General features: G+C 38.1%; 1 protein-coding gene across 1 annotated transcript in view; it reads left to right on the plus strand.

Annotated features, from left to right (window-relative positions):
• The window catches only part of LOC127651769 (tumor suppressor candidate 3), a 117,848-nt gene that overhangs the window by 63,073 nt on the left and 38,809 nt on the right, over nucleotides 1-15,966 (plus strand). Inside the window, exons 4-6 of the mRNA XM_052137778.1 lie at nucleotides 2,472-2,612; nucleotides 10,587-10,727; nucleotides 11,428-11,517. Coding sequence (XP_051993738.1) covers nucleotides 2,472-2,612; nucleotides 10,587-10,727; nucleotides 11,428-11,517 — 372 coding nt within the window. The remainder of the gene's footprint in view (nucleotides 1-2,471; nucleotides 2,613-10,586; nucleotides 10,728-11,427; nucleotides 11,518-15,966) is intronic.

The following is a 15,966-nucleotide window of genomic DNA, read 5'->3' on the forward strand; positions in this document are numbered from 1 at the left end:
GATTTCTTAAGGAACGTTTTGCCACAGATAACGTGCGACGCCTTTTGAACATCATCGACTCACCCGACCCGGTTAATGAACAACGTGCTATCCTCTCGCTAGACGCGGAGAAAGCCTTTGACCGGGTCGAGTGGACATATTTATGGTCTTCCTTAACCCGTTTTGGATTTGGCCCTCGTTTTATTCATATGATTCAGACTCTCTATGTTAACTCTTCCGCACGGGTTTCAACGGGGTTGTGCTGTTCGGAGGCAATCCCGTTGAATAGAGGCACTAGACAGGGTTGCCCTTTATCGCCCTTGTTATTTGCAATTTCATTAGAGCCCTTAGTGCAGGCAATTCGGCAGGACCATATTATTTCCCTGATTATTGTTGGCGACTCCAAGCATTCTATCTCTCTTTTCGCGGATGATATTCTTCTCTACATGTCTAATGTTTCCTCTTCTCTACCTCAGTGTCTTAAAATATTTAATGACTTTAGCGTCATAAGTGGTTACAAAATTAATTGGGGAAAGTCTGTATTAATGCCCCTGTCTGCGTCAACAAATACTGCATTAGCGTCCTCCAGGATATTTTATTCACTGGTTTATCAAAGAAAGACCTAAGGTTTGGGAATACAATTGTGTACAATTCTTTTAAAATTTGGCAGGAGGTGTGCAAATTCATGGGAAGTTCATCTAAGTTCTCATCTGAATCGCCGATCTGGTATAATCATAATTTGCAATCCGACAACAGACCTTTTGTTTTTAAGCCATGGTCGGATCAAGGTGTACATACTCTTGGTGATATATTCAATAATCAGGGGTTAAGGTCTTTTCAAGATCTGAAAGAGTGTTATAATATTCCTGGACATTCCTACTTTCTGTATTTAAGGCTGAGAAGCGCAATGCGGGCTTATGGAGTACCATGGAACTGTAACTTGGACTCTCACCCTCTGATGGACTGTGTGAACTTTTCACAGACACGAGGAGCAGTGTCATTCATTTACAACAGACTGCTCAAGCACAGCTGCGGAAAGCTCCCCATCACCACGATATGGGAAAAGGAATTAGCTCCTTGCAAACTAAGTTGGGACTGGATATGGGACACTACTCCAACAATGTCAAAAAATCTTGCCCATCAGTTAATACACTATAAACTGCTTCATAGGGCTTACGCTACTCCAAATATCTTGCACAAAATGAAGCGCTTGCCTACCCCCTTCTGCTCACTCTGTAATTCAAATACTGTGGGTACTTATATGCACATGTTTTATAAATGCCAACATATTGGTAACTTTTGGGATGAGGTATTTCAAGTTGTGACAGAACTATGTGATAAGGTAATCCTTAAGCACCCCAGTCTCTGTTTGTTGAATGATGATGCAGATCTTGATCTGACTGTGAGCCAGCGTAGGATTCTTCACACTGCTCTAACTGCAGCCAAAAAGATTATCTTCAAGATTTGGCATGAGCCCACAATTCCAGCAGGTAAATTGTGGCTCATAGAAATTAAATACATTGCGCTATTAGAACTTACTACAGCGAGAATTAACAAAGCCAAACCAAAAACGCTTAAGGCCTGGACTGAATTTGTTACAAAGCTATCTCATATAATAACTCAATAGGTCATCCGTAATGATTACTTCTGAGCGTTATCAAGGAGGAGCCGTGGTAATCCTGGAGCTGTGCTGGTGTTGTTAAGCCACCCCCTAACTTATTCGTATACATGTATATGTGTATTTTATTTATTTTTGTTTCAAGCAATCCCTGGTCTTGTACATAGTTATATGTGGTCGCCCTTGTGGACCATGTTCAACCTTTAAATAAATAAATAATCATAAAAAAAAAATATATATAATAATTTATTGTTATATTATATATTATAATTATTTTATAATTAATATACATTTTTATTATATTCTTATTAATATGAGTCGTAATATCTACTTATGGTAGTTTAGGGTACTTTTTTGTCCTTTTTTGAGCTTAGCAGTATAAATCAACATCCACATGTATCAAACATATCACTTGTATGGAAAAGAGTAAATGTGAGCAAGTGATGACAGAATTTGTCTTTTTTTATGAACTATCCTTATAATTCTTTTTGTTTCTACTTTTCACATTGCTCTCCTGATCTGTCTTTCAATACTTCCCTTCTTTCTTTCTCTTTCTCTTTCTCTCTCTCTCTCGCTTTCGTCCCTCAGACATTCATTCATGCAGTGGATAATTCACCTCCCTCTGGAGGCTCTTGAATTGCTCCTGTCTGCTTATTAAAAGAAATCTTTGTAATACGCTTCACATTGTTCCTGCTGCTTTACTGATATATTAGTAGATATGAATGTTTTTGTGCTCTTGTTCCTCTTCTGTTTATCACTCCTCTCTCTTCCTCTCTGTATTCATCACTTCCCCTTGTGTTTATTACTGCTCTCTATTGGTCTCTCCTCATGTAATCTTCTGCCCTTTCTTCCTAAACTCTCTCCTCTTCTCCAGTTAAACATGAACTCCGCCCCAACCTTCATGCATTTCCCAGCTAAAGGGAAGCCAAAGAGGGCTGACACCTTTGACCTTCAGCGGATTGGCTTCGCCTCTGAGCAACTGGCCAAGTGGATCGCAGACCGCACCGATGTGCAGGTATGTCTACAATCATTCAACATGATGCAAGACATATAGCGATACTTATGTCATGATTCATTATATTGCGGTGCTTCACAATATCCTTATTGAATGGCGATTGAAACCATGCCAAATGTGAGAGAGAGACACGGCATGTCTATGAGAGAAAGAGTGGAGATTCAGGTTTAGGCCATGTCCATACCAATGCATTTTTGGTTGAAAATGCAACATTTAGGCCTCTCATCCATACTGGAATGGCATTTTCCTCCATTGAAAAGAGTTTTCATGTATTAGCCTCATAGAAGATGCTATGACTGTAATATGCAATGATCTAAAGTATATATTTATCTATGAATGTGTAGGCACAAACCGAGTGTTAAAATACTTAACATATATACAGTTCAGTGGGGTTCAAAAGTCTGAGACTACTAGTGTCAAGTGAGGGGTGAAAGAGAAGTTGAGGACAGAAGATCCACTGGCATACCGACCTCCGTGACCAGGACGGGAGGAGAGCTGCTGGCAGGGGATCGGCCTCCGTGGCTTGGATCACTGGCAGCAGCAGAGGAACGGCCTCCATGGCCGGAAGCCCTAGCAGCGGCAGGGGAGTGGCCTCCGTGGCCGGAAACGCTGGCAATGGCAGGGGAACGGCCTCCGTGGCTAGAAGCACTGGCAGCAGCAGGACAGGGATAAGACCTCCTCTTCTTACAAGTCTTCGTAAGATTGGGCACCTGGCAGGTTGGGAGCATGGAGCCTATTCCTTGCGATTGTGCACATACCCCACAAACTTCCAAATCTGAAAAATCCCCAGCCTTCCCATCTCCCAGGGGCCGAGGGGGTCCTTAAGGCAGGTGTTGAAAATGTCCTTAAGCTCAGCTTCGTAGAAATCCAGCCCATCTGCCGCAATGAGGAATTCGACGCGAAATCTCATACATCACCCTCCCCTTCCCGGAGGGAGAAAAACTGATTGAGCTGGAGCTTTGCTGACTGGAAAATGGAAAGAGAAAGATGCCCATTACACCTCCGCTGGGTCCTTTGTTGGCCAGTTCATTCTGTCAAGTGAGGGGGAGAGAGAAGGCGATGGCTCAGGTGCAGAGAGTAGAATGGACTTTATTTAACAAAATATAAAAAAACTAACAAAACTACTCCAAGGTAGAAGGGGAAAACTCCAAGGTCCAAGGCTGCACACTGCAGACAGACTGGGCTGGAAACATTGGGCTGGAACAGACAAGACTGAGCATGACAGGAACTGACAAGGAAGACACCTAACAGGTTGCTCAACCACAATGAACTGGCACGTGACAGAAAACACAATGAGGTTAAATAGGGAAGTAAATTAGGAGGGTAAGAGGGAAGGCAGGTTAGGCAAATTAACTAATAACAAGGTAAACAAGTGGGCGGGGTTTCACTTTAGACAGCACAGACTCGAGTGCACATGGTAATGAGAAAACACAGAGCCAAGACACTACTATTGTCTGGATCCAGCCACAAAAATTATAAACAAGGTCAACTGAAGTGGCAGGATCCTGACATTAGATACACAAAACAGGCACTAACACAGAAAGAAAGGTGACAGGATCCGGGCACACAAAAATCTCAGCTAAAGAGTCGGGATCCTGTCAACAATTGAAAATGCTTCTATTTTGCATTTTTCTAAATTAATGATATTTTTCTTTAATTATACTATCAGCATAAATAAATTTGTGAATTGAACATTTAATTTCAGAATGTTTTAGTGTTTGGTATGTCCCCCTTTTTGTTTAATTACAGCGTGTACTTGATATGATCCATATTATCCCAGCATGATTTGAGAATGTTCCAGAAAGCTTCTAAGCCAGGAAAATCTGACCTATTGTTCAAAGGAGGTTGCATGGTTAACATTACAGATTTGCTTATTTAATTAGTTACCTAGAAATGGTGCGAAATCTTAAATATTTTTTGATGTGAGTAACTGCAGCCGGTGAAGTTTTTGGTGCCCCCCTAGGGCATACCTGTCAACACTCCCGTTTTTCCTGGGAGTCTCCGGTATTTCACGCCCCCCTCCTGTTTTGTTATTTCTCCCAGGAAACTCCCGTAATTTGTATGGCCCAAACCTCGTTATATGAATAATCACATCAATATATTTTTCTAAGGTTGTCCAGTTGCCAGATCTTGTATGAAATGCATCATACTCACACAGTTGACACATCATACATATTTCAACACATTTGTGACCTCAATCTGGCAACCTACAACCCATTTACACTGTTGGTATTTGCGCTGGTAGTTGACGCGGGAACTTGAATCAAGCATCACTGGTAGATGGGAGGAGAAGACTCAGGTGGTGCTCTGGCGAAAAAAAAACAAAATATACATGTAAATTTAACAACAGCTGGATGGAAGAATTAAATGTAATATTCATTGCCTTTAGTGTGTCACAATCATTTTAATATCGAACATGGTGGGGAAAATGACAGTACTCAGCACATTAAATCAAAATGGCACAATTTTTATGTATTTAGCTTGCCTCTGCCATTCAGCACCCCCCAACCCCCTTTTATAAAAAAAAAAGATTCTTAGATTATTTATCTTTATCTTATTTATGTATACATCTGTTTTAGTTTATATGTATATTTAAATTTTTTGTTATTTAATTTTATTTAGGTTATTTTTTTTTCTTCACCTGCACTTCTTCTCTTTATCACTCAGTTATTCTTGGATCTGTGTAATTTTGAACATCTTATTACATTTTTATATTGAAACTTGTGTTTTTCAATAAAAACAACCACAGTTTTACCACAATATGTGGACTTTTCAGATGGTCCCTTACCACACCCTCCACAGCTTTAGCATGTTTCAGCACAGTGTGGGGACTTTTCAGATGACCCCTTACCCACTGTATAAAAAATTTCCAACTTATATCATTGTTAAATTAACGATCTGGAACAAATTTGCAATGACACCATCTGAGCAGCTAATGGGACAAATCACAACCGATATTGATTTGATATACGGGATGCATCCTTTCATATTTAAATAAGGGACAATCCAGTATGAGCGAACGGCCGAATGGGCCGCGATAAGCAACAATGAGCCGCTGCGTTATGCAGAACAGACACAAAATGGCGCGCAATATGAAGAAAAGAACAACGAACAACCCTACAACATTTTGCTCACATGGTGTAAACTACATGTCTCAATATTTATAATCTGACATCCAGGGTATTCATGCACAGAAATGCCACTAGACACAAAGAGGTTTGCTTGTGGAAACACAACTGATTATATTTATAGAACCACAGACATGGTTCTTGAACATGTTTACTCTTTAGCCTCCATTTGTATGCTGCAACATTATAATTATGATAATAGTAAAAGCCTATGGTAGCCTATTATATGGTTATAAATAAAATTAGGTTGATAAGGTAAAATGATACATTGTAGCTTGTTATTTGCTGAATACAAATGGACATAATGCAGCCTTGTACATGGGTTCCTTTCCACTAACTAGTCGCCTATCTCAGACAACACACTGACTGGTCCATTGGTAGTTTTAAATTGGTAGTTTTGCACATCCCTATCTTTTACCAGCAAAGTATTTATTACAGATTGAAAACCACTGGCATTTCAGACACTTTTACAGACATTTCTTTCTGAGAAAAAGTACTAAAAGTTTTTTTTTATCTTTTTATTAAGTTTTATATCAAAACATCAATACTTACAGGATCACAACATTGCAATACATATCGAATAGGCTAGGAAATATCATTGTAATATTGAATCTAGAAGTCTGTGGCAATTTCCAGGCCTAGTATATACTGTACATTATTTTCCCATTTGTTTTGCTTTATCACAAAAAGTTGCTTATTCTGTTATATTTCTCACAAAAAGGACCATGGCATTACACTTGTTTGTTTATTTATTTATTTATTTTCAGACATGGTCTGTGATAGCTGTTTTAGATGTGCCATAGTAAAACCATGGTATTTTTTAACGTATTATCAGTGAATTTAATATTCATTCATAATGCTTTTTTTGCTCTAATGTTTTTCTTGTGTCGTCACTCTTTTCACTTTCTCTCATCTCTGCTTCCTCACTTTATCATGGCATCTCTTGCTGCTTCCACATGCCTCATCATACTCTTTATATAACTTATTATATTTACACTTAGTATAGTCTACTACTTTCACTTACTTTTTTTTTATATTTCTATGATGTTATTTTCTGTATTCTGTCATTCATATTTATAAATATACAGGACCTTACAGAAACAATATAGCTGAACAATGTTCCGAATTCCAAACTGCATTTATGGCTTTCTTGAAGGACACTGCTGCGGTAGGGGACGCCACTCGAAAGCTCATTCAAAACGAAAGTGATAAAATGAATATTTGAGTAGGGAATAGGAAGGATAATTTGTGATTAGAATATGCCCCCGGTCTGCTGTAGCGTGCGCTCTTATAGATACCTCAACTTAATTTTCCTTAATACGGCCGCAATTTAAAAAAAAAACATAATGTGACATTACAATGTGAAGGAAGTAGAGAACAAGTCATTTTGGCAGCTTGGTTTCAACAAATGCTTTTATTGCAGTGAGAAGGAAGTTTTGAGTTCTGAAACTTTATGTATATTTTTATAGTACAAACGCCTCTTATATGTCAAAATATCAAGGAAAATTTGAATTTGATGTCATGGCCACTTTAAAGACTTAGCATCTACACATGAGGGAAGTAGCGATGTCCAATTCAATTAATTGGATCTCGTCACTGAATTGGTTGATCTGGATAACAAAATCAGTATGATATGTTGCAAATCAGACTGATCTGATTTGTAAGTTCGACTCATTGACTCAACGATCCAATTCACAGGAAGTGAAGAATATTACTGAATAATGACTTAAATTTCGGTTTCTCACCCAAAGCTATCATATGACGTCAAAAGACTTGACATATAGTGCACATGTCATATGAGGAGATTTTATCATACTTTTGTGGAGGTTTTGTGTCCTTTGTTAAGATTATTTTGAGTGAATGCCTTTATTACTGTTCAGTTCCAAACAAATACTTGATTATTTAGTAATAGTGCAAATTGAGAGATTCACAAAGCCTACAATGTAGAATTGAGTTGTCCTTTCATATGAAAGCAGACTCAAGTATGCGATTTTCCTCCAAGAAATGGAGACAGATAATGTCTGATTTCCCCATCATGTTAACATAGATTTTTCCCTCCAGAGAACCTTTCAGTTGAAAAATATTACCAGCACCTTAATGCATTTACAGACGACTGCCTTGGGCCACTCACACTAATTCAGTCACCTTATTAAGACTCTACCTTGGGTTCAGCTTTAACACTTTTCAATAAGTCACTTAAGGTATGTATCCCCATAAGGGAAGTTCTGAGTTATGTTAGAGTCGATAAAAAGCACATTTTTTAAGGCTGATTTTCATCCGTTGGAGTGCACTCCGATTAAGAAGGGGTACGTAGATTACGGCAGGGGTCATAAGTCAGCGACCAGCTTCACTCTGCACAGTCAAGACTCGTTATCTTTGATTAATATCCAATTCACATATGTGTAGAGGCACGAAAACAACTATAAGGACTATAATCTTTGATTCTGGCTGAAGGAAAAAATAAAATTTTGTCTGCCTAATTGTCATTCATCTTAAACAATAGGGTAGAATCGGGAGAATTAATGTATAATGAATACATCAAAACAGTTTCTTTGTGTTTTTACTCTGTTTACTTCATTACCAGAACATTAGCTAAAGTAGCCATTAGTCTTTGTCGGCCGATCCATGCGCATTGGAGCATTGTTCCTACACCCTCTGCAGGAGACTAAATTATAGGTGAAGCTACCCATTTTTATCCCAGATTTATCTGATCTTATTTGGATATAAAGAGAGCACAGCAGAAGCTGTTGAACATGTCTTGAAGGGAAACATGAAGAACTTGAACGACAGGCACTAAACGTGTTTACAGCCCTCTCTGTCTTGCATCACATAGCTCATAAATAGAGGATCCTGGGCATCCAAGGCGCCTTAGACTTACTGGTGCTCTGGATCTACTTTTGTCTTAAGGCTTTGAGGAACGAGAAGAAAAGAGAATAAAAGGGAAGGAGGGGACGACCAACCTAAGCTGGAAAGAATGTGGTCAGCTGACACTTTGCTTGTAGCAGAAAATGGTTGAGACAGTACTTCGCTTGTTTGCATAATTTATTATAATACTATACAGTAATTATTTACTTAATTATGAGTATAAATGTAAAATATGAAATATAAAATTATAGGTTTAACTTATTCTTTATTTAGTTGTTTTTTTCTCCATTAAAAAGGAATGTATGTATTAGAAAAAAATATTCATTAGAACAAATAAAGAAATATTATTAATCATGATTGTTTTGATTTAATAACAGCCTTTAAATAGGCCTATATTGCCTTGCCAAGGGAAACAGTGATCAGTGTACAAGGTATCAGACTGCTACAATGAGTGATAGTGAAAAAGAATTACTCGCTCTGTTAGCAAATATTTTCAAGGTTCGTTGGTTTCAATATTTTAAAAGATATTCAAAAATAGTTGGTTCTGGGTTCCAGTGAGTACCGGCTCACTTGAAGCACTGACTCACACCATTTTCAACTTCAGAAGCTTTTGCTTTTAACAAGTGAACACAAGCTTTAGTTCCCCTTTCATTCTGTCCATTTGACCCTCCTCGAATGCTGACCCTGACCTCAGCCCTGTTCCCATTTACTCTCTAAATCTTGTTTAACACAATGTTTACAGTGGCCGTGACCGTGTTCATGATGAACGTAGAGCAAAGCTCATGTAATTTTCTGCATTGCCCTTTTGAATGTACTACGAAGGCAAAAGGCCTTTTTTTATTTTCAGTATTTATTTACCATGGCATGAAATGGACAAGTGCTGGAAATTGTAATGTTTTGTCAATGTATAGAACAGCATGCTTTATGCTATCATTGTTATTATCCAATTTTATGACATTGCTTAGTTATATATCAGTTTCCTAAGTGTCTTTCTTGTGCTGTATCATGCTGAAAATTGTATTTAATTTAGGTAATACTGTACATTCATGTACTTGCGCAAAGTATGTCTGCATTGACCGTGTCCAGGTGCTATATTGTTTAGTCCACTTTTAACTCTTCCAAATTACAGAAATACATCCATTTTGATCAAAAGAACATCTTGCATCCAGTGTTATTATTGTTAATAAAACTGAAAACTAAATCAGCAAATAAATACAATTGTATTTGCACTAAAATATTTTAATGGAAATGGGGAGGGGGAGATTACACTGGAAAATAATCATCCAGTATATTTATACACCAGCAATTCAAACATTACTAAAATGCATTTTCATGACTCCAAAAGTAAATGGTATCTGGTCTGCACTTATATAGAGCCTTTTAACCTTAGCGGTAGCTTTCCACTGCGTCTCATTCACCCATTCACACATCAATGACGGCAGAGCTGCCATACAAGGTGCTAGCCTGCCATTGGGAGCAACTTGGGGTTCACTGTCTTGCCCAAGGACACTTCGGCATGTGGAGTCGTGTGAGCCAGGAATCAAACCACCAATCCTGCGATTAGTGGACAACCTGCTCTACCACTTGAGCCACAGCCCCCATAAGACAATTAATACAAGTTATTGTAGTTTTTGAAACAGTCAGTTATGCATATACATGAAAATGCCAGAGATAATACTAGGCAGCCATGAGAAATTTTACCTCGTTTAACAATGCAGTCCATAAAATATAAAAAGCTTAAATAAAAATGTATTATGCTGAAACTATGAAACATTAATGTCAAATATTAAAAAAATTATTGAAAGGACAAATTGAAAAAATTGGAATTTTAAATATTTCATTTTAAATGCAAAACTAATAACTCCGTTTTCATGTGCTCCAAAAAAGGAGTGCTTTATTGTTCATGAAGCATCTAAGTAATTGTTACATTTGAGGATGGTCAAAATGCAAACTCTGTTGTTATTTTGTTTTCTGTTTCCAGATTCGGGTGTTCCGGCCACCGAACTACTCTGGAACGATTGCTCTGGCTCTGCTGGTGTCTCTGGTCGGTGGGCTTCTGTACCTGCGGAGAAACAACCTGGAGTTCATCTACAACAAGACTGGCTGGGCCATGGCCGCACTGGTGCCTAATGTTCATTATTAAGCCCTAATTCAAAACTAAACTACTGGAGCCATGCTCTCATTTGAAAACCTGCCAGATCAAACAACAATGCAAATCTTGGCAGCAGTATGACGATCAGCTCTCTCAGGCCCTCCAACCATTCAAACACTTCAAGAACAACTTCAGGGCTTTGCTTTATAAGCTTTATAAAGTCCTTTAATTATATAAAATTAGCTGACCATAAAGTAAACCTAGATTCAATCTTATCTTTAGAGATTTTTTGCCATAAAATGGGCTTATTTATTGAATCTAAACCCAAGATAACAAATTCAAAGCAAAATGTCAACAGCTGGAGGGGACAAAGCAAGCTAAAAGCATCTTGTCACTGTACTTCTAACCACTGGAGGCCAAAAACGATGTGCTGCCTTGCATGGAAGTTTGATTTGCATGCTATTTATTCCACTCTAGTGAGGGCACTGTTTGTAAATTTTAGAAACACATCTTTTAAATGTGAAGTTTAGAGGGTGCTGACCTTTACTGCTCCAATGGATAAAGGCTGATATCCACTATAATGATTGCAAGGGCAGTTTTAGCTAAGTTTTCTGCAGGCTGTAAATCTGTAATCCATCTTTATCGTTCCAGCTCTCTGTTTGTCATTATCACCATTTCACAATATCACTCACCACTCTCAGTCTCTCCCTCTCACTTCTTTTCTCTGCAGTGTGTGGTTTTTGCTATGACCTCAGGTCAGATGTGGAATCATATTCGTGGTCCTCCCTACGCCCACAAAAACCCACAAAATGGTCAGGTGGTAAGTTCTACTTGTAGACCCTATTTCTTGCCTCTGATCTTTATATATGCCAGTGTTTTAGTTTTTTGCCTCCCATGAAATTGGTCCAAACAACTTGTTAAACAGTTATTTACCTATGCCTTAAAAAGAGCACCAATTCACCTAGGTACACATGCACAAATATGTTGGCGGATATGTAGTTCAAAGTATCTTGGAGAACTTGCCAGTTTTATGTACTCAGGCTGTCTCTGTTGCTTCTGTCCGTTTATGAAATCCCAGAATGTCTCTGTGGGGGCCGGCATTCAGTGTTAGTATTATTAGTAAGAACTAAATGAATATAGTGTATATACAGTATATATATTCATCCAGTTCTGGAAAAAAATAAGAGACCACTGCAAAATTATCAGTTGATCTGGATCTACTATTTATAGGTATGTGTTTGAGTAAAATTATAAAAATATTCTGTAAAGTACTAACAACAAGTTTTATTCCAGGATATCGTTGTACACGGCATACCTTGTAAGTGGCATATATAGCATATATATATATGATGATCTGGGGGGTGCTTCAGCAAGGCTGGAATCGATTAGATTCATCTTTGTGAAGGACGCATGAATCTAGCCACATACAAGGTTATCCTAGAAGAAAACTTGCTTCCTTCTGCTCTGACAATGTTCCCCAACTCTGAGGATTGGTTTTTCGAGCAGGACAATGCTCCATACCACACAGCCAGGTCAATCAAGGTGTGGATGGAGGACCACCAGATCAAGACCCTGTCATGGCCAGCCCAATCTCCAGACCAGAACCAAATGAAAACCTCTGAAATGTGATCAGGAGGAAGATGGATGGCAACATGCCATCAAACAAAGCCGAACTGCTTACATTTTTGTGTCAGGAGTCACCCAACAGCAATGTGAAAGACTGGTAGAGAGCATACCAAGAGGCATGAAAGTTGTGATTTGAAAATCACGGTTGTTTCAACAAATATGGATTTCTGAACTCTTCCTAAGATAAAACATTATTATTGTGTTGTTTATAAATGAATATGAACTTGTTTTCTTTGCGTTATTCAAGGTCTGGAAACATAGCATCTTTTGTGTTGTTTTGACCAGTTGTCATTTTCTGCAAATACATGCTCTAAATGACAATATTTTTATTTGTAATTTGGGAGAAATGTTGTCAGTACTTTACAGAATAAAACAAACATGTTCATTTTACTCAAACACATACCTATAAATATTAAATCCAGAGAAACTGAGAATTTTGCAGTGGTCTCTTAATTTTTTCCATAGCTGGTGTATATATATATATATATATATATATATATATATATATATATATATACACACACACACCAACAGCATACGCTCTACAGAGGTGAGTGGAACAGTAAGTGATCTCAGCTCGCTGATTGCACAACCGCTCGGCTCTGAAGAAGAAATATGAATGGACAGATGCAAGATTCCCTCCTTTTATACCCGTATGTCTGGGGGAGGGACATGCAAATTCTGTCTGCCAATTTCTCATTGGCCTTTTCTCAAGGTCAGAGGTAAACGAGGCCTTAAAAGAAGTCCTCTAGTGTCACTTAATTCGACACAACGACATAGTGAGCGACAGATGGGGAATGTTAATGGTTTCCTACATTCTTCTCATTTCATCAAAAAGCTTATCAAATTATCAAACCTTGTTATTATGGCCATGTTAATATAATCTTTCAGTATATTTATACACCAGCTATTCAAAATGCTGTAGCTTCACTCACATGCTCTTTTGCATCCATCTTTTACTGGCTTCTAAGTGATCCCTCCAGTCAATAACACAATATATCTCAAATTAATTAAGGCTTTTTAATTATTAAAACATAAATAAGGGGATAAACCTCTTTCAGTTTGTAATCCTTCCCAGTACAGCTTCATCACTGTTCCTCATTAAGCTCCAGGCAGGAAGTTGAAGCTGCGTTTTTTCATCTAATAGCAGTCTGAGGCAAGGTGAAATGAAAACGCTGATGACATGAGGAAATTAAAGTCAGTGAGGAGAGTCTGTAACATCTAACCTATGCCATACAAAAGATACCATTATTGCTATTGTAAAATTATACCCTCATTGACTCACAACCTTCATTATATGCCCCTTGGAAATAAATAGCTGGAAGCGACCAACACAGTCTTAAACTAAACGTGTTCTGTTTTTCTATCCTAGCAGAGCAAAAATATGTAGGAGTTTCAGAATAATGCCAAGTGTTTCTCAATGTTTCTATGAACCGAATGTGTTTACATTAGTAGCTTGCCAAGACTGGCATTTTGACCAAAAAGTGTGTTTGAATATTCACATTACCGCAATCGTGAAAGATTTTCACAAAGTATGCGCACAGGTACGCATCTGAGCAATCAAAAGCAGCTACTATCAGTCAGACAACATACAGCTATACCGAATTGAGATGGGACTCTGTTCTACCGATAGTATAGAAAGACTGATATTGGCACATTTCTCTTAAATATAAGCCTTGAATTGGTAGCAAAGTACAGGTACATTTACATCCCTTCTAGTCACACTTGAGACATATTTACCATCTGCTGTTTCACAGCCCAGTTTCAGGATGATGGGTCTGGGGAAACTAGTCCAGTTTTAGCCCCCACCTGGACCTTCAAGTCTTTATTGGACTGTACTTTGCGTCCAGCTGCTCTTAGAGTTTCATGGATACATCTGTGCTTTCAGACTAGAGATGGTGTGAGATAGCGGAGTAGTTTGTTTGTGCGTGCTCTGAATGTTTTAACCTCTAGTGCGTGTAGCCACAGGGTTTAGATAAGGTGCAGAGCATGCAAGTCTGCCTCAGTAAAACGTGTAGCTTACAGAAAATGTAGATGTTGTAAAAACAAACTTCTTAGTACTTAAAGTTTAAATGGCCCTGAGTAATTTTATGTTTGTTTCGCTGGCCGATGTGGCACTTGTGTTGGACTTTATACTGACACTTAGTGTCATAGATGCAGCATCATGCAAAAGCAAAAGTTTTCAGTTACCGATGCCATTAGGGTGGGGCGATATGCAAGAAATATGTTCAAGATATAATTTTCTTTTTAAATATAATGATATCCAATTACATAATCAATCCCCCTGCCCCCACTGAAGAGGGTGTATGTAATATATATTTTACTTATTGATTTGCTTACTAAATTAAATTAATTTATTGAAACATGGAAAACTTAATCCAGAGGTATTTCTAAATTCAAATGGCACCTCAAACAACACAAAAAAGCAATTAAAATAATGAAGTGGTCAAAAAAATTATATTTCACCACCTCTCATTTACCATCACGCAAGTATCTGTCTACAACAGAAGGTGGATAATTGAAATATTGTGTTTTTGTATTATGTTATGATGAACCTGCAGAGTTGACTTGACAATGCATGTTAAGCTCAAACTGTTCTGTGGAAATAAAGCGAACTTAACTCCAAGCACCTCCTGAGAAAGTCTTAGAACATTCGCAGCATTCTCATAGATGACACTATTCTTGCAAACTGTTATCAGATAACAGAAACCATGAAGAAAAAATGAGAACTCTATGACATTTGTGTGTTCCACGAGACACTCTCGCGCTTCACGCCTCTGAACAAACAACGAATCAGACATGCAAATCGATGGCTTTTCTGTGGTCTGTTCTTAAAAATCTAATAACGTTTGTTTCTTCAGCCATGTGACTTTGTGTCTAACAGGATTTCTTGTCGTGTGTCACTCCGAGATGTCTTGCCGGTCGCCCACCACAGTGGCGGATAGATGAGCAAAATTACCTGCCACTGTCGCGACTCGATGGTGCTAATTTGAAAACCTGGGCTACTATTTAATATTTTTGGTGACTTCCCAGCTCCATGGTTGTATCATTTCCCGATTTTGTTGATCATCGTCTGTCAATGAGTGTCCATATTGGCATCGGGATATTTGTCAGATGTCGTCAATATCTGATTACATCACCCTACCTCCGAGCCCTAGATGCCATTGTAGAAATAGGCTGTTTGCAGTAAGACATTATTAATTTAGTACTAGCGAAAGTGTCCAATGACGGGGTCAACGAGGAGTTGTATTTAGCTGGATTCTGAATACTATTTCGAGCTTGTTTATAGTTAAATTCCTGCATTATGCATTTCTTTTTTTATGGTTATTATTGGGATTTTGGTTGCACAATAAACTGGGATTTTATTCATTTTGGTCTCTTGTAGCCACTTTGTATGTGCCTGTCACAGTAAGGAAAGACTACGATGTTTTTTCAATACATTGAAATATTTGGCTTTAAAAACTTAAACGCTCTCGTCCTTTAATCAGATATCAGCCTTTTCGGTAGGACTCTACAGGACATGTTGTTGTAGCATGGCAACCCCCATGAGAAGACCTGCTCTGTGTAAAATTAATCAGGTTTTATTCAGCTATAGATATCACTGGAGTCTTCTTGTGAGATTATATGATTTTAAACCTGTTTT

The sequence above is a fragment of the Xyrauchen texanus genome, chromosome 11 (genome assembly GCF_025860055.1).
Source record: "Xyrauchen texanus isolate HMW12.3.18 chromosome 11, RBS_HiC_50CHRs, whole genome shotgun sequence".
NCBI classification, from domain to species: Eukaryota; Metazoa; Chordata; class Actinopteri; order Cypriniformes; family Catostomidae; genus Xyrauchen; species Xyrauchen texanus.